At 52.1% G+C, this 25,668-nt stretch overlaps 2 protein-coding genes across 3 annotated transcripts in view; one reads left to right on the top strand and one right to left on the bottom strand.

Moving 5' to 3' along the window:
- The window catches only part of LOC137334918 (complement C1q tumor necrosis factor-related protein 4-like), a 29,925-nt gene extending 19,578 nt beyond the window's left edge, over positions 1–10,347 (bottom strand). Inside the window, exon 1 of one of the 2 annotated variants that reach the window (XM_068000004.1) lies at positions 10,233–10,347. The gene's annotated coding sequence lies outside the window, so the exon portion shown is untranslated. The other variant, XM_068000005.1, reaches the window with a different exon arrangement.
- pwp1 (PWP1 homolog, endonuclein) overlaps positions 1–25,668 on the top strand; it is a 60,667-nt gene that overhangs the window by 25,669 nt on the left and 9,330 nt on the right. Inside the window, exon 4 of the mRNA XM_067999188.1 lies at positions 12,316–12,377. Within this exon, the coding sequence (XP_067855289.1) occupies positions 12,316–12,377 (62 nt within the window). The remainder of the gene's footprint in view (positions 1–12,315; positions 12,378–25,668) is intronic.

The raw sequence follows: 25,668 nt of genomic DNA, 5'->3' as shown, positions 1-25,668 counted from the left end.
GGTGCTGGAAAGGTGAACCTGCTGGATCCGGCCGTTCCCGCCTCACTTTAGCTGCCAAAATCTGAGGCACAGAGCCTCATTTAAATATTCTAATGATGGACCCGCCTTTACAGAGCAGTCACTCGTCCACCCCCAAACCCGCCGTGAGTAAAGTGGACGTGGGCCCGTTCACCGCGGGTCGGGTCGGGATGGGTTTCATATTTTTACCAATTTAGCCCCCGACCCCCTCCTGCTTGTCGTGGGGGGGGGGGGGGGGGGGGGAGAGTTAAAATTCTCCCCAAGACTTAACAATTATATATTTAAGCAATGATTATATTTTATGTTAACATATCCTGAAAATGCTATATAAAAAAAATCCCCAAACTGAACAATGTAAAACTATATTTGTGGCGGGCTTTCGCAGTGGCTCACCAAGCTTATGTAGTAAGTAGCTGAACGATTCATATCAGGAAAATATCAGTTCAATCCCTGTTAGTTGATCTCAATCGTAAGCCTCAACAACAGGCTCAGCATCCCTTGGTTAGATCGAGGGGAAAATCACCCAGGGTTCTTGCTCCTGATCGCAATCCAATGATTTTATCCCCATCTTCCCAGAACTGAGAATGCGCTGTGACTATTGACACCACTGTGTCAGCCAGTGAGTTGGAGGCGGGGCAGTACATGCAGCCAGCAAGACTTAACGCAAACACAATCTATTTAAAAATAGTCTCTACAAACTGCAGCAAACAGAAATCTTCCGTAAAATCAATCCCAGTCATTTGCTGCAATGCGGTCTCCAGACTTGATTGATGGGGGAATTACCAAATCGTTTCCATTCTGGCCGGGAATAGTGGAGTCACTATATGCAGCCATGTGAGTGTGCATCAATATATACATAGAATGTACAGCACACAAACAGGCCATTTGGCCCAACAGGTCTATGCTGGTGTTTCTGCTGCACACCAGCCTCCCTCCCTATTGCATCTCACTCTATCAGAATATCCTTCTATTCCTTTCTCTCTCGTGTGTTTATCGAGCTTCTCCTTAAATGCATCTACACTATTCGCCTCAACCACTCCTTGTGGTAGGGAGTTCCACATTCTCACCACTCTCTGGGTAAAGAAGTTTCTCCTGAATTCCCTATTGGATTTATTAGTGACTATCTTATATTTATGGCCCCCTAGTTCTGGTCTCCCCCACAAGTGGAAACACCTTCTCTACGTCTACCCTATCAAACCATTTCATAATCTTAAAGACCTCAATCAGGTCACCCCTCAGTCTTTTTTCTAGAGAAAAGAGCCCCAGTCTGTTCAATCTTTCCTGTTATTTATAACCTCTCAGTTCCGGTATCATCCTAGTAAATCTTTTTTGCACCTTCTCCAGATCCTCTATATCCTTTCTATAATGTGGAGACCATAGAATTATAGAAAATTTACGGCACAGAAGGAGGCCGTTCGGCCCATCGTGTCCGCGCCGGCTGAGAAACGAGTCACCCAGCCTAATCCCACTTTCCCGCATTTGGTCCGTAGCCCTGCAGGTCACGGCTCTTCAGGTGCACATCCAGGGATTTTTTAAATGAGTTGAGGGTTTCTGCCTCTCCCACCCTCTCAGGCAGTGAGTTCCAGACCCTCACCACCCTCTGGGTGAAAACATTTTTCCTCATTTCCGCTCTAATCACTTCCTGTAACGTGGTGACCAGAACTGTACACAGTACCCAAGCCGTGGCCTAACTAGTGTTTTATACAGTTCCAGCATAACATCCCTGCTCTTATATTCTATGCCTCGGCTAATAAAGGAAAGCATTCCAGAACTGTGCACAATATTCCAAGTGTGGTCTAACCAAGGTTCTGTACAAGTTTAACATAACTTCCCTGCTTTTCAATTCTATCCCTCAAGAAAAAGCAAACCAAGCACTGGGGTTCATTTCTAATGTCCTTATTAACCTGTGTCTCGACTTTGTGATTTGTGTATCTGTACCCCCAGATCCCTGTGCTCCTCTATCACATTTAGATTCTTATTATCCAAACAGTGTGTGGCCTCCTTATTCTTCTTACCATAATGTATCACCTCACACTTCTCTATATTGAAATTCATTTGCCAATTACACGCCCATTCTGCAAGTTTATTAATGTCTTCCTGTATTTTGTCATCGTGAGGACAATGCGTCCTCATATAGAGTGAGGACAGGTTTGGGTTCAGTGTGATACCCTCTGCAACCAAATAACCTGTAGACACTTCCCCTCGAGGCTTGTACGTGAATAATGAGGTTCTAGCGAATGACCAGCCTCCATGGGCTCAAACCCCAACAGGCAGTCAGTGGCTTCAGGACAATGGACAGAAATTAGCAGAGAAAATGAACAGAGAAAGAACTCACTTAGCCCTGAAGCAGTCTTTTAGCCTTTTTCTGTACCGTCTCCAGGGACCAAAATGGGCCACGGTGCTTGAGAGACAGGAGAGTGGGAGAGCAAAAGAGTGGAGCTGGGCAGGGCTGTGGGACAGGGCAGTTATTCCCACTCCATTTATACCTGCTGAGCTGAGCCAGTTTGCACAGTGCAGATAGGTCAGTAACCGCAGCTTGGGGAGGGGCGACTGGGGTGGGTGGGGGGCGGGGTGCGGGTAGGGAGAGAGAGACTGGGCTCGGAGCAGGTGGGACCACTACATTATTCCCATGTGCCAATGTTTTCATTCAATGTATGAAAGTAAAATTCAGCCTAGTTTATAGAGCATTGGGAACAAGCTAACACTTGGATGTATTATCAGGTCCTCACTTGATTGGATTACCATGAATACAAAGAGACATAGAAAATAGGAGCAGGATAAGGCCATTCGGCCCTTCGAGCCTGCTCCGCCATTCAATATGATCATGGCTGATCCTCTATCTCAATACCATATTCCTGCTCTCTCCCCATACCCCTTGATGCCTTTTGTGTCTAGAAATCTATCCAGCTCCTTAAATATATTCAGTGACTTGGCCTCCACTGCCTTCTGTGGTAGAGAATTCCACAGGTTCACCACCCTCTGAGTGAAGAAATTTCTCCTCATCTCAGTCCTAAATGTTCTACCCTGTATCCTGAGACTGTGATCCCTCGTTCTGGACTCCCCAGCCAGGGGAAACATCCTCCCTGCATCCAATCTGTCTAGCCCTGTCAGAATTTTATATGTTTCAATGAGATCCCCTCTCATTCTTCTAAACTCGAGTGAATACAGGCCGAGTCGACCCAATCTCTCCTCTTACGACAATCCTGCCATCCCAGGGATCAGTCTGGTGAACCTTCACTGTACTCCCTCCATGGCAAGTATATCCTTTCTTAGGTAAGGAGACCAAAACTGCACACAATACTCCAGGTGTGGTCTCACCAAGGCCCTGTATAACTGCAGTAAGACATCCTTGCTCCTGTACTCAAATCCTCTTGCAATGAAGGCCAACATACCATTTGCCTTCCTAACTGCTTGCTGCACCTGCATGTTTGCTTTCAGTGACTGGTGTACAAGGACACCCAGGTCCCTTTGTACATCAACATTTCCCAATCTATCACCATTTAAATAATACTTTGCCTTTCGTTTTTCCTTCTGCAGTGGATAACTTCACATTTATCCACATTATACTGCATCTGCCATGTATTTGCCCACTCGCTCAACTTGTCTAAATCGCCTTGAAGCCTCTTTGCATCCTCCTCACAACTCACGATCCCACCTAGTTTTGTGTCGTCGGCAAACTTGGAAATATTACATTTGGTTCCCTCATCCAAATCATAGATATATATTGTGAATAGCTGGGGCCCAAGCACTGATCCCTGCGGTACCCCACTAGTCACTGCCTGCCACCCCAAAAAAGATCCATTTATTCCTACTCTCTGTTTCCTGTCTGTTAATCAATTCTCAATCCACCAATCCCATGTGCTTTAATTTTGCACACTAACCTCTTATGTGGGACTTTATCAAAGGCCTTCTGAAAATCCAAATAAACCACATCCACTGGTTCCCTCTTATCTATTCTACCAGTTACATCCTCAAAAAATTCCTGTAGGTTTGTCAAACATGATTTCCCTTTCATAAATCCATGTTCACTTTGTCTAATCCCGTTGATATTTTCTAAGTGTCCTGTTATCACATCCTTTATAATAGACTCTAGCATTTTCCCTACTACTGATGTTAGGCTAACCGGTCTGTAGTTCCCTGTTTTCTCTCCCTCCTTTTTTAAATAGTGGGGTTATATTTGCCACCCTCCAATCTATAGAATTTTGGAAGATGACAACTAATGCATCCACTATTTCCATGGCTACCTCTTTTAGTACTCTGGGATGCAGATTATCAGGTTCTGGGGATTTATCGGCTTTCAGTCCCATTAATTTCTCCATCACTCTTTTTTTCCAATTTCTAATTTCCTTTAATTCCTCCTTCTCACTAGTCCCTTGGTTCCCTAGCATTTCTGGGAAGTTATTTGTGTGCTGTTCCATGAGGACAGAACCAAAGTATTTGTTAAATTGCTCTGCCATTTCCTTGTTCCCCATTATAAATTCTCCTGTTTCTGACTGTAAGGGATCTACATTTGTCTTCATTAATCTTTTTCTTTTTACATACTTGTAGAAACTTTTACAGTCCACTTTTATGTGCCTTGCAAGTTTACTCTCACTCTATTTTTCCCCTCTTAATCAATCTCTTGGTCCTTTTTTGCTGAATTACTCCTTTATACAGGGACACTTGTTTCTAATAGTAATCAATAACCTACACTTTTCATTCATAACTTATTTAGAATTCATTTTCAGCATTTGTTTCTCATCCTCTTTTAAGCTCCTGCCCTGTATTTTTGAACAGTAATCTTGTCATTAGGGCCATAAGATTAAAACCTTTGAGTGCCTGACCCAGCCCGCTAGTATAAGTGGCAGTTTAGGACCAAAGCCTCGCCTTTGATTCCATTCCCATTGTGAAGTGTTTCTCTCATTCCTAAATACCGCGGTGTGAAAGATTTGAAGAAGATTCTAAGTAAAAGGCAGGAGATAGGCAGCACATAAAGGTCCAGTAAATAACCCAATCAAACTGAGAATCAGTGGATTTCAGAGGCATCATCTTGTGTATTTTTGCACTGTGAAAATGCAGAATCACAAAGCCTCGCGGACTACATTATATCAATGATTAACATTCCGAGTGAAGCTTTGGTTAAACTGTCCTGTAAAACTGTACCAAAAGGAGTGACCCTAATTCTGTGTGTGGCTTGACACTTGAAGGAGCAATGTGGGCCCACACCTGGTTTGTTATCAGCCTCTTAGTTGCTCTTACGTCTTTACAAAGGTTTTAATCTTGTGGCATTTATGCCACCAAGTTATATCTTCTATCCAATTGGCATCCTGCTGTGCTGTAGCATTCTATGATTCTGTGATCTCCTCTCCTCCTGTTTGGAAAGGATTGACTCCCTGTTGGGATAGAGTTTCACGGGAGCCCCTCCCGCACCAGCACCCTGTTCCTGGCCATCCTTCATATGGGCCTGGACACTGAGCGTCAACTAGCTGTTTCCTCTGACCACGGGGTGGGTTTAGGACCTCAGTACTGTGTGCAGTTTTGGGCTCCACACTATTTGGGAGGATATTGAGGCTTTCGAGAGGGTTCACTGGGATGCTGCCTGGTGTAAGGAAATAAAAAAACAAAGAAAGACTTGAAAAATTGGAACAGTTTTCATTAGAATGTTGAGGGGTCAATAATGAGGGGCCATGGATACAAGATTAAATGTAAGAGATTTAGAACAGAGGGGAGGAGAAACTTCTTCACACAGAGTTGTGAGGCTGTGGAATTAATTTCCAGGGCTAATGGTTGAGACAGAAACTGTGTCAAATTTCAAGGTTAGATTGGATAGGTGGATGAAGGAAATTGGGTAGAAGGCATATGGGAACAGAGGGATGAGCGGGCCCCTGACTCTCTCTCTCCCCTTTATAATCTTCCTAAACCGATGGTAATTCTCCCATTGTAACTCCGGCTGAGTTCAGAATAAACCTGGGACTGACCTGGTCTGTGGCTCAGTTACTCACTGGATAAACTCACTAACCAGAGTCCTGCCCTCATCGTAACATATTTAACTATACTGAGGCCACCCCAGTGTGCAGTTGGTGTGTAAACCCCAACTACCTACAGACAGAGTCATAAACCTGCCAGGGTCTTGTCCCTGTTAGTATCTGTCATTCCAATCAACAGTCTCTCCCTGTAATTCGCGGATTGATGTCATAAATTTGTAGGTTTCAAGAAAGGAGACTTTACTTAATTTTCACTGTCGCTGAAAGGGGAAACTTTTCAATATAAAACTTTCCATTAGTGTTGAAATTGGGTGTTGTGGACCCTATCCCACATTCACTCAATACTGATGGCAGCAAGTGTCCAGAGTCAGGAGGAGAAACTGCCTGGTCCTCCCATCATCAGAAGAATTGGGACCTATCAAAGGAATGAATAAAAACACTGTTGCCAATCAGAGGGATTGAAATTTTAAAAAAAAGGCGGGGAGTGGGACGAGCTGGATTGCTGTTGCATAGAGTCGGCACGGGCTCGACGGGCCGAATGGCCTCCTTCCCTGCTGTAAAAAAACAGAATGAGAGGGGCTGGTTCTGGAGAAAGGCTCAAACAATCATGGAATATAATTGAGGTTTCCAAAATTATGAAAGGTTTTGAGAGGGGAAACTGTTTATGAAATCTGAATTGCACCTCATTGTGTTCCTCTGTCACTGCTGGGGGAACATAGGGGGAGATCACGAGGCCCCCCCCCCCCTCCATGGAGGGAATGGGGTGGTAGCACCCGGGAAATGGTGGGGAATGACTCACCGCTCGCTTCCGCCATCACTGGACACGCGGTCTCCCCCCCCCGGACTCACCACTGGACACAGCAAACTCCCCCCGGCTCATCACTGGACACGCGGTCTCCCCCCCCCGGACTCACCACTGGACACAGCAAACTCCCCCCGGCTCATCACTGGACACGCGGTCTCTCCCCCCCCCCCCCCCCCCCCCCGGACTCACCGCTGGACACAGCAAACTCCCCCCGGACTCACCGCTGGACACAGCAAACTCCCCCCGGACTCACCGCTGGACACAGCAAACTCCCCCCGGACTCACCGCTGGACACAGCAAACTCCCCCCGGACTCACCGCTGGACACAGCAAACTCCCCCCGGACTCACCGCTGGACACAGCAAACTCCCCCCGGACTCACTACTGGACACACGGTCTCCCCCCGGGCTCACCACTGGACACGCAGTCTCCCCCCCACCCCCCCGGACTCACCACTGGACACACGGTCTCCCCCCCCCCCGGGCTCACCGCTGGACACGCGGTCCCCCCCCCACCGGGCTCACCGCTGGGCCCCTCCCCCAAGTCAGGCGGAGACCCATTTAAAACGCAGATTGTTGTCCTATGAGGTGCATAAGATGCAGTTCACTATTTTAGGACAGTCCCAGGGTTCACCGCTCCACAGCACCAGCCTGGGCCCCTGCCGCACCAGGTCTCCTCCCCCACGCCCCCATCAGACCCATCTCCTTCAGCCCGGGCCAGGCCGCGATCCCCAATACTGCGGTGGGCTGGAGCCGGGGGTTAGCCCTGAGGCTCTCGTTCTCTGCCCACAGCTGGCCGGCCAAAGACTAATAATTCCCAACCCTCCCATCGTGTCTTGTGGGGAGACCAGAACCAGGGGCCATAAATATAAAATAATCACTAACAAATCCAACAGGGAATTCAGGAGAAACCTCTTTACCCAGAGAGTGGTGAGAATGTGGAACTCGCTCGCACAAGGAGTAGTTGAGGCAAATAGCATAGACGCATTTAAGGGGAACCTGGATAAACACATTAGGGAGAAAGGATAGAAGGATATGCTGATAGGGTGAGATGAAGAGGGGTGGGAGGAGGCTCTTGTGGAGCATAAACCGGCATGGACCAGTTGGGCCGAATGGCCTGTTTCACAGTATCAGAGTAGGTACAACAAAGGCTATGGGCCCCGATAACATCCCAGCTGTAGTGCTGAAGACTTGTGCTCCAGAACTAGCCGCGCCTCTAGCCAAACTGTTCCAGTACAGCTACAACACTGGCATCTACCCGACAATGTGGAAAATTGCCCAGGTATGTCCTGTCCACAAAAAGCAGGACAAATCCAATCCGGCCAATTACCGCCCCATCAGTCTACTCTCAATCATCAGCAAAGTGATGGAAGGTGTCATCGACAGTGCTATCAAGCGGCACATTCTCACCAATAACCTGCTCACCGATGCTCAGTTTGGGTTCCGCCAGGACCACTCGGCTCCAGACCTCATTACAGCCTTGGTCCAAACATGGACAAAAGAGCCGAATTCCAGAGGTGAGGTGAGAGTGACTGCCCATGCTGGCTCTTTGAAAGATTTGTCTCTTTCCACGTAGCCCTGTAGATTTTTCCCCTTCAAGTATTTATTTAATTCTCTTTTGAAAGTTATTATTGAATCTGCTTCCACCGCCCTTTCAGGCAGCACATTCCAGATCAGAACAACTCACTGCGTAAAAAAAATGTTTCCTCATGTTGCCTCTGGTTCTTTTACTGATCACCTTAAATCTGTGTCCTCTGGTCACCGACCCTTCTGCCACTAGAAACAGTTTCTCCTTATTTACTCTATCAGAACCCTTCATGATTTTGAACACCTCTATTAAATCTCCCCTTAACCTTCTCTGCTCTAAGGAGAACAATCCCAGCTTCTCCAGTCTCGCCACATAACTGAAGTCCCTCATCCCTGGCACCATTCTTGTAAATCTCCTCTGCACCCTCTCTAAGGCCTTGACATCCTTCCTAAAGTGCGGTGCCCAGAATTGAACACAATATTCCAGCTGAGGCCTAACCAGTGTTTTATAAAGGTTTAGCATAACTTCCTTGCTTTTGTACTCTATGCCTCTATTAATAAAGCCCAGGATCCCATATTTTTAAGCTGCCTTCTCCATTTGTCCTGCTACCTTCAAAGATTTGTGTTTCTGTGCTGTAGACTCGGTGCAACTATCAGGGGGACTGAATACTGATTCCCACCCTTCCCATCGGGTTTATCAGGTGGGCAGTGGCCGCACTCCACCGACTACTGGGGGGGAAATTGACTCCATTGGCTTGTAACCCCCCCCCCCCCCCCCCGAATATCGCCAACGGAATAGCCTGTCGCGCAAGGCTTAATGTTTCCTGAATATGTGCAGCTCCCGGCTGCTTGTTGACTTGTTCAGGTATTTGTCACGGAGCCATGTCCCTGGTAACGATAATAATGTTACTCATGAATATTCATGAAATCTGTGGGTCTTAATATCTTATACTGATCCTATAAATCTTTCTTTTCATTAACTCGTTCTGTTAAAGTACAACTACAGTGGACAGACTTAGTTCCTGACAACAGAGGAAAGTGACTGTTAGCATTTGATTAATTCCCTCTGTTGCACTTTGCAGTAGGAGTGAAGCAGGAGTGAAGCTGGACTGTGAATCAGACGCCCCTCTTGCACTGGGTTTCACCGCCATTGGTCTCGGTGAATCCCGTACTGTTACCGCCTGGTGAGGCCGAGAAACACCAGACTGACCCCCCTACACCACCACCATACCCGGGAACACCAGACTGACCCTGATACAAACACCACCGTACCCGGGAACACCAGACTGACCCCCCTACACCACCACCGTACCCGGGAACACCAGACTGACCCTGATACAAACACCACTATACCTGGGAACACCGGACTGACCCCCCTCCACCACCACCGTACCCGGGAACACCAGACTGACCCTGATACAAACACCACTATACCTGGGAACACCGGACTGACCCCCATACACCACCACCGTACCCGGGAACACCGGACTGACCCCCCTACACCACCACCGTACCCGGGAACACCAGACTGACCCTGATACAAACACCACTGTACCCGGGAACACCAGACTGACCCTGATACAAACACCACTATACCTGGGAACACCGGACTGACCCCCATACACCACCACCGTACCCGGGAACACCAGACTGACCCTGATACAAACACCACCGTACCTGGGAACACCAGACTGACCCTGATACAAACACCACCGTACCCGGGAACACCAGACTGACCCTGATACAAACACCACTGTACCCGGGAACACCAGACTGACCCTGATACAAACACCACCGTACCCGGGAACACCAGACTGACCCTGATACAAACACCACTGTACCTGCCAGCAGGAGAGAGCCCTGACTTGCTGGACCTGCAGAAAGTGTAGTTATACCTTCTAACGACAGATAGTGAACTTACTTGATTGAGTTAAACTTCAGACGTCCTTTGATCTTCAGTCACCTTTCATTAGCGAGTGACCTTTGGCCTTTCATCCAGTTTCTCTGCTTCTGCCGAATGGCAGGAGTTTGTACAGTGCGGAAATAAAGAGCAAGAGTGGGAGGAGCCTTTAATGGTATCGGTGAGGGGGTCGGCAGTCATTGGCAGTGTCTGTGTTAACCCTTTTAAGGCAGGATTTATTTTATGTCAGCATTGTCATCGGCCAGGTGTTAGTGGCAGTTTGGCCAGTGAAGGGTGTGAGAGCAATGAGTAACCAGAAGTGTGTGAAACATTTCAATGCAGAAAGGTCACATCAGAAGTATAGTTATTGAGTTTTCATTAATCTGTTTAGTTTTGTTCTCTGGGTACCTGTTATAATGCTCAGGGGTGGAGAGATTACCGATGTTGTTGGGCAGGGGTCTGCGATGGGGCTGAGATGGCTCCTTTTTTCAGTTTTGTCCTGACATCTGAGAGACGATAATTCAAAATCCGACCTCTGTGCTGAATGATGAACTCACATCTGCATTTTAAGTCAACCAGCTGCAGATTCCAGAAAACCTGCACAAATCATCGTCTGTGAACTCCCAGACTGGGGACAGCAAAGAAAAAACATTCTCTCATTCTGTGTACAGTGGTGTCAAACCAGACTAAATATCACAGTCCAGGTTTAATATTTCGAGCACCTCCGTCCAATGAGCGGTCTCCTCCACCCCCCACCCCCCACCCCCCAAACACTTTTCAGGCGACGAGCTGTTCCTGTCCCCTCCCCTCCCTCCGGATCACGAGCTGACCCCCCACTCCGGATCACGAGCTGTTCCTGTCCCCGCCCCCGCCTCCGGATCACGAGCTGTCCCCGCCCCTCCCTCCGGATCACAAGCTGCCCCCGCCCCCTCCGGATCACGAGCTGCCCCCGCCCCCTCCGGATCACGAGCTGCCCCCGCCCCCTCCGGATCACGAGCTGCCCCCGCCCCCTCCGGATCACGAGCTGCCCCCGCCCCCCTCCGGATCACGAGCTGCCCCCGCCCCCTCCGGATCACGAGCTGCCCCCGCCCCTCCGGATCACGAGCTGCCCCCGCCCCCTCCGGATCACGAGCTGCCCCCGCCCCCTCCGGATCACGAGCTGCCCCCGCCCCCTCCGGATCACGAGCTGCCCCCGCCCCCTCCGGATCACGAGCTGCCCCCCGCCCCCTCCGGATCACGAGCCGCCCCCGCCCCCTCCGGATCACGAGCCGCCCCCGCCCCCTCCGGATCACGAGCCGCCCCCGCCCCCTCCGGATCACGAGCCGCCCTCGCCCCCTCCGGATCACGAGCTGCCCCCGCCCCCTCCGGATCACGAGCCTCCCCCTCCGGATCACGAGCCGCCCCCTCCCCCTCCAGATCACGAGCTGCCCCCGCCCCCACCCCCTCCGGATCACGAGTTGTCCCCGCCCCTCCCTCCTTTGTACATAAGGTGCGGTGATAAAATTCTTATCCTTGCCTATAAATTCCTCTGTGTCAGCCACTTACTTCTGAGCCCTCTGACTGCCAGCATTAGCCAGCTTTACCCATTCACTTCCTGCACCTGAGCCCACTGTCTGACCATCTCCGAGTATGGTGCTGTTTGGGGTTTGGGTGCTGTTTGCTGTTCCTTCATCGTCGCTGGGTCAATATCCTGGAACTCCTGACCTAAAAGAACTGTGGGAGAACCTTCTCCAAACGGTCCCGTGATTCAAGAAGGCGGCTCACAACCACCTTCTCAAGGGGCAACTAGGGATGGGCAATAAATGCCAGCAATGCCCACGTTCCCAGAATGAACAATTTTTAAAACGCTCAGTCTTTGGAAATCTGAAAATCCTAGATTCCAACCGTATAGTACCCCGAGATCCCTTTGGCTGAACCCCGAGTTCCCTCAAGGTGTTTGAGTCCAGCGTTCCTATGAATTGACTGCTGCCCGAGCTTGGACTCGTGCCACTGTGTCCTTGTGTGCGGTGATCTGCTGCGGGTTTATTTCAGGTGCCCACTGTTCAATGGTCAGTCTCTCGTGCATTGTTTTGAATCTTTTGCTCATTCAATCTTTTTATTTCAGGTGCAAACTCTCTGCTGGCATCCGTTCGAAGCACAGACACTTCTCTCTGGCTCATTTGACAAGTGAGATACATTTCTAGACGTTTGTTTCTGTTTTGTAAATGATGCCCCACCCAGCATGCCTGAGCATTTTGTTGCTCTTCATCCAGAAAGAAAGAAAGACTTCCATTTATACAGCACCTGTCCTGACCCCAGGACACCCCAAAGTGCTTTATAATCAATGAAGTGCTTTTTGATGTTACTGTTGTAATGTAGGAAACGCAGCAGCCAATTTGCGCACAGCAAGATCCCACAAACAGCAATGTGATAATGACCAGATCATCTGTTTTAGTGATGTTGGTTGAGAGATAAATGTTGGCCTGATCACCGGGGAGAACTCCCCTGCTCTTCATTGAAATAGTGCCATGGGATCTTTTACGTCCACCTGAGAGGGCAAACAGGGTCTTCGTTTAACATTTCATCCGAAAGATGGCACCTCCGACAGTGCGGCGCTCCCTCAGTACTGACCCTCCGACAGTGCGGCGCTCCCTCAGTACTGACCCTCCGACAGTGCGGCGCTCCCTCAGTACTGACCCTCCCATTGGGTGGAAGCTGCAGGTTTGTTACTAGTATAAACCGTGACGCTGAAGCAGGACCCACTCCTCCCTCTCCCGCGCCCCTCCTCCCTCCTCCCTCACCGCTCCTCCCTCCTCCCACACCACTCCTCCATCCTCCCTCCTCCCGCACCGCTCCTCCTTCTCCCGCACCGCTCCTCCTTCTCCCGCACCACTCCTCCATCCTCCCTCCTCCCGCACCGCTCCTCCCTCCTCCCGCACCGCTCCTCCTTCTCCCGCACCGCTCCTCCCTCTCCCGCACCGCTCCTCCCTCTCCCGCACCGCTCCTCCCTCTCCCGCACCGCTCCTCCCTCTCCCGCACCGCTCCTCCCTCTCCCGCACCGCTCCTCCCTCCTCCCGCACCGCTCCTCCCTCTCCCGCACCGCTCCTCCCTCCTCCCGCACCGCTCCTCCTTCTCCCGCACCGCTCCTCCCTCCTCCCGCACCGCTCCTCCTTCTCCCGCACCGCTCCTCCCTCTCCCGCACCGCTCCTCCTTCTCCCGCACCGCTCCTCCTTCTCCCGCACCGCTCCTCCTTCTCCCGCACCGCTCCTCCCTCTCCCGCACCGCTCCTCCTTCTCCCGCACCGCTCCTCCTTCTCCCGCACCGCTCCTCCTTCTCCCGCACCGCTCCTCCTTCTCCCGCACCGCTCCTCCTTCTTCCGCACCGCTCCTCCTTCTCCCGCACCGCTCCTCCTTCTCCCGCACCGCTCCTCCTTCTCCCGCACCGCTCCTCCCTCTCCCGCACCGCTCCTCCTTCTCCCGCACCGCTCCTCCTTCTCCCGCACCGCTCCTCCCTCCTCCCGCACCGCTCCTCCTTCTCCCGCACCGCTCCTCCTTCTCCCGCACCGCTCCTCCCTCTCCCGCACCGCTCCTCCCTCTCCCGCACCGCTCCTCCCTCCTCCCGCACCGCTCCTCCCTCCTCCCGCACCGCTCCTCCCTCTCCCGCACCGCTCCTCCTTCTCCCGCACCGCTCCTCCTTCTCCCGCACCGCTCCTCCCTCTCCCGCACCGCTCCTCCTTCTCCCGCACCGCTCCTCCTTCTCCCGCACCGCTCCTCCTTCTCCCGCACCGCTCCTCCCTCTCCCGCACCGCTCCTCCTTCTCCCGCACCGCTCCTCCTTCTCCCGCACCGCTCCTCCTTCTCCCGCACCGCTCCTCCCTCTCCCGCACCGCTCCTCCTTCTCCCGCACCGCTCCTCCCTCTCCCGCACCGCTCCTCCCTCTCCCGCACCGCTCCTCCTTCTCCCGCACCGCTCCTCCTTCTCCCGCACCGCTCCTCCTTCTCCCGCACCGCTCCTCCCTCTCCCGCACCGCTCCTCCTTCTCCCGCACCGCTCCTCCTTCTCCCGCACCGCTCCTCCCTCCTCCCGCACCGCTCCTCCCTCCTCCCGCACCGCTCCTCCTTCTCCCGCACCGCTCCTCCTTCTCCCGCACCGCTCCTCCCTCTCCCGCACCGCTCCTCCTTCTCCCGCACCGCTCCTCCCTCTCCCGCACCGCTCCTCCTTCTCCCGCACCGCTCCTCCTTCTCCCGCACCGCTCCTCCTTCTCCCGCACCGCTCCTCCCTCTCCCGCACCGCTCCTCCTTCTCCCGCACCGCTCCTCCCTCTCCCGCACCGCTCCTCCTTCTCCCGCACCGCTCCTCCCTCTCCCGCACCGCTCCTCCTTCTCCCGCACCGCTCCTCCTTCTCCCGCACCGCTCCTCCCTCCTCCCGCACCGCTCCTCCCTCCTCCCGCACCGCTCCTCCTTCTCCCGCACCGCTCCTCCTTCTCCCGCACCGCTCCTCCCTCTCCCGCACCGCTCCTCCTTCTCCCGCACCGCTCCTCCCTCTCCCGCACCGCTCCTCCTTCTCCCGCACCGCTCCTCCTTCTCCCGCACCGCTCCTCCTTCTCCCGCACCGCTCCTCCCTCTCCCGCACCGCTCCTCCTTCTCCCGCACCGCTCCTCCTTCTCCCGCACCGCTCCTCCCTCTCCCGCACCGCTCCTCCCTCTCCCGCACCGCTCCTCCCTCTCCCGCACCGCTCCTCCTTCTCCCGCACCGCTCCTCCTTCTCCCGCACCGCTCCTCCTTCTCCCGCACCGCTCCTCCCTCTCCCGCACCGCTCCTCCCTCTCCCGCACCGCTCCTCCCTCTCCCGCACCGCTCCTCCTTCTCCCGCACCGCTCCTCCTTCTCCCGCACCGCTCCTCCCTCTCCCGCACCGCTCCTCCTTCTCCCGCACCGCTCCTCCTTCTCCCGCACCGCTCCTCCCTCCTCCCGCACCGCTCCTCCCTCCTCCCGCACCGCTCCTCCTTCTCCCGCACCGCTCCTCCTTCTCCCGCACCGCTCCTCCTTCTCCCGCACCGCTCCTCCCTCTCCCGCACCGCTCCTCCTTCTCCCGCACCGCTCCTCCCTCTCCCGCACCGCTCCTCCCTCTCCCGCACCGCTCCTCCTTCTCCCGCACCGCTCCTCCCTCTCCCGCACCGCTCCTCCCTCCTCCCGCACCGCTCCTCCCTCCTCCCGCACCGCTCCTCCTTCTCCCGCACCGCTCCTCCTTCTCCCGCACCGCTCCTCCTTCTCCCGCACCGCTCCTCCCTCTCCCGCACCGCTCCTCCTTCTCCCGCACCGCTCCTCCTTCTCCCGCACCGCTCCTCCCTCTCCCGCACCGCTCCTCCTTCTCCCGCACCGCTCCTCCCTCTCCCGCACCGCTCCTCCTTCTCCCGCACCGCTCCTCCCTCCTCCCGCACCGCTCCTCCCTCTCCCGCACCGCTCCTCCTTCTCCCGCACCGCTCCTCCCTCCTCCCGCACCGCTCCTCCCTCTCCCGCACCGCTCCTCCTTCTCCCGCACCGCTCCTCCCTCCTCCCGCACCGCTCCTCCCTCTCCCGCACCGCTCCTCCTTCTCCCGCACCGCTCCTCCCTCTCCCGCACCGCTCCTCCTTCTCCCGCACCGCTCCTCCTTCTCCCGCACCGCTCCTCCCGCGCCACTCCTCCCTCCTCCCACACCACTCCTCCCGTGCCACTCCTCCCTCCTCCCACACCACTCCTCCCGCGCCATTCCTCCCTCCTCCCACACCGCTCCTCCTTCTCCCGCACCGCTCCTCCCTCCTCCCGCACCGCTCCTCCCTCCTCCCGCACCACTCCTCCCTCCTCCCACACCACTCCTCCCGTGCCACTCCTCCCTCCTCCCACACCACTCCTCCCGCGCCATTCCTCCCTCCTCCCGCACCGCTCCTCCTTCTCCCGCATCGCTCCTCCCTCTCCCGCGCCCCTCCTCCCGCACCGCTCCTCCCGCGCCATTCCTCCCTCCTCCCACACCACTCCTCCCGTGCCACTCCTCCCTCCTCCCACACCACTCCTCCCGTGCCACTCCTCCCTCCTCCCGCACCGCTCCTCCTTCTCCCGCACCGCTCCTCCCTCCTCCCGCACCGCTCCTCCCTCCTCCCGCATCGCTCCTCCCGCGCCACTCCTCCCTCCTCCCGCACCACTCCTCCCTCCTCCCACACCACTCCTCCCGTGCCACTCCTCCCTCCTCCCACACCACTCCTCCCGTGCCACTCCTCCCTCCTCCCGCACCGCTCCTCCCTCCTCCCGCGCCCCTCCTCCCGCGCCCCTCCTCCCGCACCGCTCCTCCCGCGCCATTCCTCCCTCCTCCCGCACCGCTCCTCCCTCCTCCCGTACCACTCCTCCCTCCTCCCACACCACTCCTCCCGTGCCACTCCTCCCTCCTCCCACACCACTCCTCCCGCGCCACTCCTCCCTCCTCCCACACCACTCCTCCCGCGCCACTCCTCCCTCCTCCCGCACCGCTCCTCCCTCTCCCGCGCCACTCCTCCCTCCTCCCGCACCGCTCCTCCCTCCTCCCGCACCGCTCCTCCCGCCTCCCGCGCCACTCCTCCCTCCTCCCGCACCGCTCCTCCCGCCTCCCGCGCCATTCCTCCCTCCTCCCGCACCGCTCCTCCCGCCTCCCGCGCCACTCCTCCCTCCTCCCGCACCGCTCCTCCAGCCTCCCGCGCCACTCCTCCCTCCTCCCGCGCCACTCCTCCCTCCTCCCGCACCGCTCCTCCCTCCTCCCGCGCCCCTCCTCCCGCACCACTGTTTGGAGTGACTTTGGACAATGCTCAGACGAGCAGAAGCTTGAATCTCTGTCCTCTCTCCCTCAGATTCAAACAGCTGGTGTAAGAAGATCCTTTACATATTCAGTAATGAACTCTGAGGGTTGATTTAATTTTCTGTGCACTGACTGAGGTCCATTATCAATGCTGGAGTCCAGTCAGAGTGTTGGGCCATTGTGAAAGTCACTGTTGATGGGTGCTATATAGATCTGTGCAATAAGAGTGTATTTTTACTGGTACTGAGCACAGATTCTTCTATGGACTTGGGTTTTGTTCTTTTTAAACAATAGATACGTGCAGAGAGGTGGTGGGTATTTGTGTCTCAGTACTGGCACCGCGTGACAGTATCTGCCAGGAATAGAATTATGTTTAGTTCTGAAATGCTGCAAATCCATTTGGAGTTATTGGTGCCACTGTAATCTACTTTTAAGATGCTGTGTGATCCCAAGCCACCGACTCCGTTCCTCTCCTCAGCCACTGTCCCAGGTTGAACCAGTCAGTTCACAACCTCAGCATCCTATTTGACCCTGAGATAAGCTTCTGACCCCATAGCCATTCCATCACAAAGACTGACTACTTCCACCTCTAATATCGCCCGTCTCCGTCCCTGCCTCAGCGCATCTGCTGCTGAAACCCTCGTCCGTGCTTTTGTTACCTCCAGACCCGACTATTCCAATGCTCTCCTGGCCGGCCTCCCACCTTCCACCCTCCATAAACTTCAGCTCATCCAAAACTCTGCTGCCCGTATCTTAACTTGCACCAAGTCCCGTTCACCCATCACCCCTGTACTCACTGACCTACATTGGCTCCCAGCCCGGCAATGCCTCAGTTTTAAAATTCTCATCCTTGTGTTCAAATCCCTCCATGGCCTCAGCCCCTCCCTATCTCTGTAACCTCCTCCAGCCCTACAACCCTCCGAGATCTCTGCGCTCCTCCACTTCTGGCCTCTTGCGCATCCCCCACTCCTTTCGCCCCACCATTGGCGGCCGTGCCTTCAGCTGTCTAGGCCCTAAGCTCCGGAATTCCCTCCCTAAACCTCTCCCCTTCCCTCTGCTTCTTAAAAGCTTGGTCAAACAGGAGGTTTTAATCACCCCCGCTAATATCTCCTCGTTAGGCTCGGTCAGTTTTTGACTGATTACACTCTGTGAAGCACCGTGGGGTGTTTTCCTATATTTAAGGCTCTGTATAAGTGCACATTATTGCTATTGTTGAACGGATTGTGACAGAATCGGGACATTTTAAAGACATTATGTAATATGACCATGTGTAACACTAGATGGCACCATCCATTAACAACAAAGCAAATTCTCAGGCTGCATCGATCCAGGTTTACGCTATTTATTTTATTTTAATTTCTGACAGTTTATTTTTACCATTTTATTTCCTCCAGCAAATTTGGTTTTATCGGTGTTTTTGAGTTGCCCTGTTGTAAGAATTTGACCAGATCCAAACCTTTGCTGCATAGTCGCTCCTGAGAATCTGCCAGACCCACATGCGGCCCCCACAGAGAAGCGCGGGCCGCGTGCGGCCCCCACAGAGAAGCGCGGGCCGCGTGCGGCCCCCACAGAGAAGCGCGGGCCGCGTGCGGCCCCCACAGAGAAGCGCGGACTAAGGGAGACTACGAGAAGGTCTTAAGATAGGTTTAGAGTTTGTTTGTGTAAATACACACAGCGTGGTAAATAAGGTTGGTGAGCTGCAGGCGCAAATCATAGAATCATAGAAATTTACCGCACAGAAGGTGGCCGTTCGGCCCATTGTGTCAGTGCCGGCTGTAAAAGAGCTATTCAGTCTAATCCCACTTTCCAGCTCTTGGCCCGTAGCCCTGTAGGTTACGGCACTTCAAGTGCATATCCAAGTACTTTTTAAACACGATGAGGGTTTCTGCCTCTACCGCCCTCTCAGGCAGTGAGTTCCAGACTCCCACCACCCTCTGGGTGAAAACATTTCTCCTCAGCTCCCCTCGAACCTTTCTACCAATTACTTTAAATCTATGCCCCCTGGTTATTCACCGCTCTGCGAAGGGAAATAAGCCCTTCCTATCCACTCTATCTAGGCCCCTCATAATTTTGTACACCTCAATTAAATCTCCCCTCAGACTCCTCTGTTCCAAAGAGAACAACCCCAGCCTATCCAATCTTTCCTCATAGCTAAAATTCTCCAGTCCTGGCAACATCCTCGTAAATCTCCTCTGTACCCTCTCTAGTGCAATCACACCTTTCCTGTAATGTGGTGACCAGAACTGTACACAGTATTCAAGCTGTGGCCTAACTAGTGTTTTATACAGTTCCAGCATAACCTCCCTGCTCTTATATTCTATGCCTCGCCTAATAAAGGAAAGTATCCCATATGCCTTCTTAACCACCTTATCTACCTGTCCTGCTACCTTCAGGGATCTGTGGACATGCACTCCAAGGTCCCTCACTTCCTCTACACCTCTCAGTATCCTCCCATTTATTGTGTATTCCTTTGCCTTGTTTGCCCTCCCCAAATGCATTACCTCATACTTCTCTGGATTGAATTCCATTTGCCACTTTTCTGCCCACCTGACCAGTCCATTGATATCTTCCTGCAGTCTACAGCTTTCCTCCTCACTATCAACCACACGGCCAGTTTTTGTGTCATCCGCAAATTTCTTAATCATGCCCCCTACGTTTAAGTCCAAATCGTTAATGTATACCACAAAAAGCATGGGACCTAGTACCGAGCCCTGCGGAACCCCACTGGAAACAGCCTTCCAGTCGCAAAAACACCCGTCGACCATTACCCTTTGCTTCCTGCCACTGAGCCAATTTTGGATCCAACTTGCCATTTTCCCTTGGATCCCATGGGCCTTTGCTTTTTTGATCAGTCTGCCACGTGGGGCCTTGTCAAAACCCTTGCTAAAATCCATGTAGACTACATCAAATGCATTACCCTCATCGACCCTCCTTGTCGTCACCTCAAAAAATTCAATCAAGTTAGTCAGACACGACCTCCCCTTAACAAATCCGTGCTGACTGTCCTTGATTAGTCCTTCAAAAAAGGAATTGGATAATTATTTGAAGGGAAAAAATTTGCAGGGCTACTGGGAAAGGGCGGGGGAATAGGACTGGCTGGATTGCCCTTACAAAGAGCCAGCACGGGCTGAATGGGCTAAATGGCCTCCTGTGCCATAACCATTTTATGATCCTATGATTCTATGCGCTGTCCGCAGAGAGGCGCACGGGCAGCGCGCTGTCCGCAGAGAGGCGCACGGGCCGCGCGCTGTCCGCAGAGAGGCGCACGGGCCGCGCGCTGTCTGTACAGTTTCCCCTGCTCATCGAGTTACATCAAAACTGTAGCACAAACAGGTCCAGGTCCATGCCGGTGTTTATAATCCATACGAGCCTCCTCTCTCCCTAATGCATCTAACCCCATCAGCAAATCCTTCTATTCCTTTCTCCCTCGTGTGCTTATCCAGCTTCCCCTTAAATGCATCTATTCCAGTTGCCTCAACTACTCCTTGTAGCGAGTTCCACATTCTCACCACTCTCTGGGTAAAGAAGTTTCTCCTGAATTCCCTATTGGATTTATTAGTGACTATCTTATATTTATGGCCCCTAGTTCTGGTCTCCCCCACAAGTGGAAACATCTTCTCTACGTCTACCCTATCAAACCCCTTTCATAATCTTAAAGACCTCTATCAGGTCACCCCTCAGTCTTATCTTTTCTAGAGAAAAGAGCCCCAGCCTGTTCAGCCTTTCCTGATAGGCAGAACCTTTCAGTTCTGGACCATCCTTGTGTCTTTTTTTGCACTCTCTCCAGTGCTTCTATATTCTTTCTATAATAGAGTCATAGAGTTATACAGCACGGATAGAGGCCCTTCGGCCCATCGTGTCCGCGCCGGCCATCAAGCCCTGTCTACTCTAATCCCATATTCCAGCATTTGGTCCGTAGCCTTGTATGCTATGGCATTTCAAGTGCTCATCCAAATGCTTCTTGAATGTTGTGAGGGTTCCTGCCTCCACAACCCTTTCAGACAGTGAGTTCCAGACTCCAACCACCCTCTGGGTGAAAAAGTTCTTTCTCAAATCCCCTCTAAACCTCCCGCCTTTTACCTTGAATCTATGTCCCCTTGTTATAGAAACCTCAACAAAGGGAAAAAGCTCCTTAGTATCCATCCTATCTGTGCCCCTCATAATTTTGTACACCTCAATCATTTCCCCCCTCAGCCTCCTCTGCTCCAAGGAAAACAAACCCAATCTTCCCAGTCTCTCTTCATAGCTGAAGCGCTCCAGCCCTGGTAACATCCTGGTGAATCTCCTCTGCACCCTCTCCAAAGCGATCACATCCTTCCTGTAGTGTGGCGACCAGAACTGCACACAGTACTCCAGCTGTGGCCTAACCAGTGTTTTATACAGCTCCATCATAACCTCCTTGCTCTTGTATTCTATGCCTCGGCTAATAAAGGCAAGTATCCCATATGCCTTCTTTACCACCTTATCTACCTGTTCCGCCGCCTTCAGGGATCTGTGAACTTGCACACCAAGATCCCTCTGACCCTCTGTCTTGCCTAGGGTCCTCCCATTCATTGTGTATTCCCTTGCCTTGTTAGTCCCTCCAAAGTGCATCACCTCGCACTTTTCCGGGTTAAATTCCATTTGCCACTGTTCCACCCATCTGACCAACCCATCTATATCGTCCTGCAGACTGAGGCTATCCTCCTCGCTATTTACCACCCTACCAATTTTTGTATCATCAGCGAACTTACTGATCATACCTTTTACATTCATATCCAAGTCATTAATGTAGACCACAAACAGCAAGGGACCCAGCACCGATCCCTGTGGTACCCCACTGGCCACAGGCTTCCAGTCACAAAAACAACCTTCGACCATCACCCTCTGCCTTCTGCCACTAAGCCAGTTTTGTATCCAAAGTGCCAAGGCACCCTGGATTCCATGGGCTCGTACCTTCTTGACCAGTCTCCTGTGGGGGACTTTATCGAAGGCCTTACTGAAATCCATGTATACCACATCCACTGCGTTACCCTCATCCACACGCCTAGTCACCCCCTCAAAAAATTCAATCAAATTAGTCAGACATGATCTTCCCTTGACAAAGCCATGTTGACTATCCCTGATTAATCCTTGCTTCTCCAAGTGGAGACTAATTTTGTCCTTCAGAATTTTTTCCAATAATTTTCCTACCACTGATGTTAGGCTCACTGGCCTGTAGTTCCCCGGTTTTTCCCTACTCCCCTTCTTGAATAATGGTACTACATTAGCGGTTCTCCAGTCCTCTGGCACATCCCCTGTGGCCAGAGAGGTTCTGAATATATGTGTTAGAGCCCCCGCAATCTCCTCCTTTGCCTCACACAGTAGCCTGGGATACATTTCGTCCGGGCCTGGGGATTTATCCATTTTTAGGCCTGCTAAAACCGCCAATACCTCCTCCCGCTCGATGTTAATATGTTCGAGTATATCACAGTCCCCCTGCCGTATTTCTATGTCTACATCGTCCTTCTCCATAGTGAAAACAGATGCAAAAAATTCATTTAGAACCCCTCCTACATCTGCCGGCTCCACACACAGATTGCCATTTTTGTCCCTAATGGGCCCTATTTTTTCCCTAGTCATCCTCTTACCCTTAATATACTTATAAAACATCTTAGGATTTTCCTTTATTTTGCTCGCCAGTGTTATTTCATGGCCCCTCCTTGATCTCCTAATTTCTTTTTTAAGTATCCCCCTGCACTTTTTGTACTCCTCTAGGGCTTCCTCCGTCTTTAGCCTTTTGTATCTGCCAAAAGCCCTCCTTTTTTTCCTAATCCATTCTCGTATATCCCCTGACATCCAAGGTTCCCTGGAGTTCTTGGAACCACCCTTGACCTTTACGGGAACATGTTGCCATTGTATGGTCTCAATCTCCCTTCTGAAAGACTCCCATTACTCCGATGCGGATTTTCCTACAAGCAGCTGATCCCAGTCCATTTTGGCCAGATCCTGCCTTATCCTATTAAAATCGGCCTTCCCCCAATTTAGAACCTTTATTTCCGGCCCCTCCCTGTCCTTTTCCATGACCACCATAAATCTCACCGAATTATGGTCACTGTCACCAAAGTGCTCACCTACTAGCACTTCTTCCACTTGGCCGGCCACATTCCCTAGAATTAGGTCCAGTACCGCCCCCTCTCTTGTAGGACTTTCTACATGCTGGCTCAAAAAGCTCTCCTGGATGCACGTTAAGAATTTTGTACCCTCTAAGCATTTTACACTCTGAGTAACCCAGTTAATATTGGGGAAGTTGAAATCCCCCACTATTATTACCCTATTATTTGCACAATTTTCTGAGATTTGCCTACATATCTGTTCCTCTATCTCCCCCTGACTGTTTGGGGGCCTATAGTACACTCCCATCAAAGTGCTTGCCCCCTTTTTGTTTTTAAGCTCCACCCATATGGCCTCATTAGAGGAACCTGCTAATATATCATCCCTCCTTATGGCAGTAATTGATTCTTTAATTAATATTGCGACCCCCCCTCCTCTTATACCTCCCCCTCTGTCTTGCCTGAAGATTCTGTACCCCGGAATATTGAGCTGCCAGTCTTGCCCCTCCCTCAACCATGTCTCTGTGACAGCAACAATATCATACTCCCATGTGTTTATCAACACCTTCAGTTCATCCACCTTATTCGCAAGACTCCTTGCATTAAAATAGATGCCATCCAGCCTTGCCCTCACATATTTGCCCTGTCTTCCAAGCTGACTTGTTTTTTTCTCTATATTTGGCTGCACATCACCCCCTATTGTAGCTCCACTCTGTATCCCATCCCCCTGCCAAGTTAGTTTCTGGAGACCAGAACTGTTCACAGTGCTCCAAGTGTGGTCTAACCAAGGTTCTATATTAGTTTAACATAACTTCTCCGCTTTTCTATTCTATCCCTCTAGAAATGAACCCCAGTGCTTGATTTCCCTTTTTCATGTCCTTATTAACCTGCGTCGCTACTTTTGGTGATTTTTGTATTTGTTCTCCGAGATCCCTCTGCTCCTCTACCCCATTTAGACTCTTATTATCCAAGCAGTATGTGGCCTCCTTATTCTTCCTACCAAAATGCACCACCTCACAGTTATCTATATTGAAATTCATTTGCCAATTACACGCCCATTCTGCAAGTTTATTAATGTGCTCTTGCGTTTTGACGCATTCTTCCTTTTTATTAATTACACCCACCCCCGCCCCGAATTTGGTGTCGCCCCAAATTTTGAAATTGTACTTCCAATTCCCAAATCCAAATCATTAATGTGAATTGTTCAGATTCCCAAATCTTATCAAAATAAACACCGACTCCAAATGTTTCTGTGCAGTGGGGTTTTTATTGGTTAAACCTGTTGCCCTAATTATTATCCAAACAACTTGCATTTATACAGCGCCGTTAACATAGTAAAATGTCCCAAGGTGCTTCACAGGAGCGATTATCAAACAAAATTTGAGATATTAGGACAGGTGACTAAAAGCTTGGTCAAATTTCCTCTCTAACTATTGGGAAGACCATTGTCTTCGATCCCCGCCACAGCCCCGTTCCCTGGCCACCGACTTCATCCCTCTCCCGGGCCACTGTCTGAGACTGAACCAGACCGTTCGCAACCTCGGCGTCCTGTTTGACCCTGAGATGAGCTTCTGACCCCATATCCGCTCTGTCACCAAGACCACCTACTTCCACCTCCTTAACATCGCCCGTCTCCGCCCCTGCCTCAGCTCATCTGCTGCTGAAACCCTCATCCATGCCTTTGTTATCTCTAGACTCGACTATTCCAATGCTCTCCTGCCCGGCCTCCCACCTTCCACCCTCCGTAAACTTGAGCTCATCTGAAACTCTGCTGCCCGGATCCTAACTCGCCCCAAGTCCCGTTCTCCCATCACCCTGTGCTCGCTGACCTACAATGGCTCCCAGTCCGGGAACGCCTCGAATTTAAAATTCTCATCCTTGTTTTCAAATCCCTCCGTGGCCTCGCCCCTCCCTATCTCTGTAACCTTCTCCAGCCCAACAACATGGGGTACGGTAGCATAATGGGTATGTTCCAGGACTAGTAATCCAGAGGCCTGGACTAACAATCCGGAGACGTGAGTTCAAATCCCGCCACGGCAGCTGGGGAATTTAAATTAAATTCAGTTAATTAAATAAAATCCGGAATAAAACACTAGTATCAGTAATGGTGGCCATGAAACTATCGGATTGTCGTAAAAACCCATTTGGTTCACTAATGTCCTTGAGGGAAGGAAACCTGCCGTCCTTACCTGGTCTGGCCTATATGTGACTCCAGACCCACAGCAATGTGGTTGACTCATAATTGCCCTCTGAAATGGCCAAGCAAGCCACTCAGTTGTACACGGTTCAAGAAGGCGGCTCACTACCACCTTCTCAAGGGCAATTAGGGATGGGCAATAAATGCTGGCTTTGCCAGCGACGCCCACATCCCACGAATGAATTTAAAAAAACGCCAAAATCTCTGCGTTCCTCCAATTCTGGCCTCTTGCGCATCCCCGATTTTAATCGCTCCACTATTGGCGGCCGTGCCTTCAGCTGCCTGGGCCCCAAGCTCTGGAATTCCCTCCCTAAACCTCTCCGCCTCTCCACTTCTCTCTCCTCTTTTAACACGCTCCTTAATCCTAATTATTAAAGCAGAATCAGGAAACCTTACAGCACAGTGGGCAGCCAT

Source organism: Heptranchias perlo, chromosome 18 (assembly GCF_035084215.1).
Source record: "Heptranchias perlo isolate sHepPer1 chromosome 18, sHepPer1.hap1, whole genome shotgun sequence".
Classification (NCBI taxonomy): domain Eukaryota; kingdom Metazoa; phylum Chordata; class Chondrichthyes; order Hexanchiformes; family Hexanchidae; genus Heptranchias; species Heptranchias perlo.
This window is presented reverse-complemented; position numbering and strand designations above follow the sequence as displayed.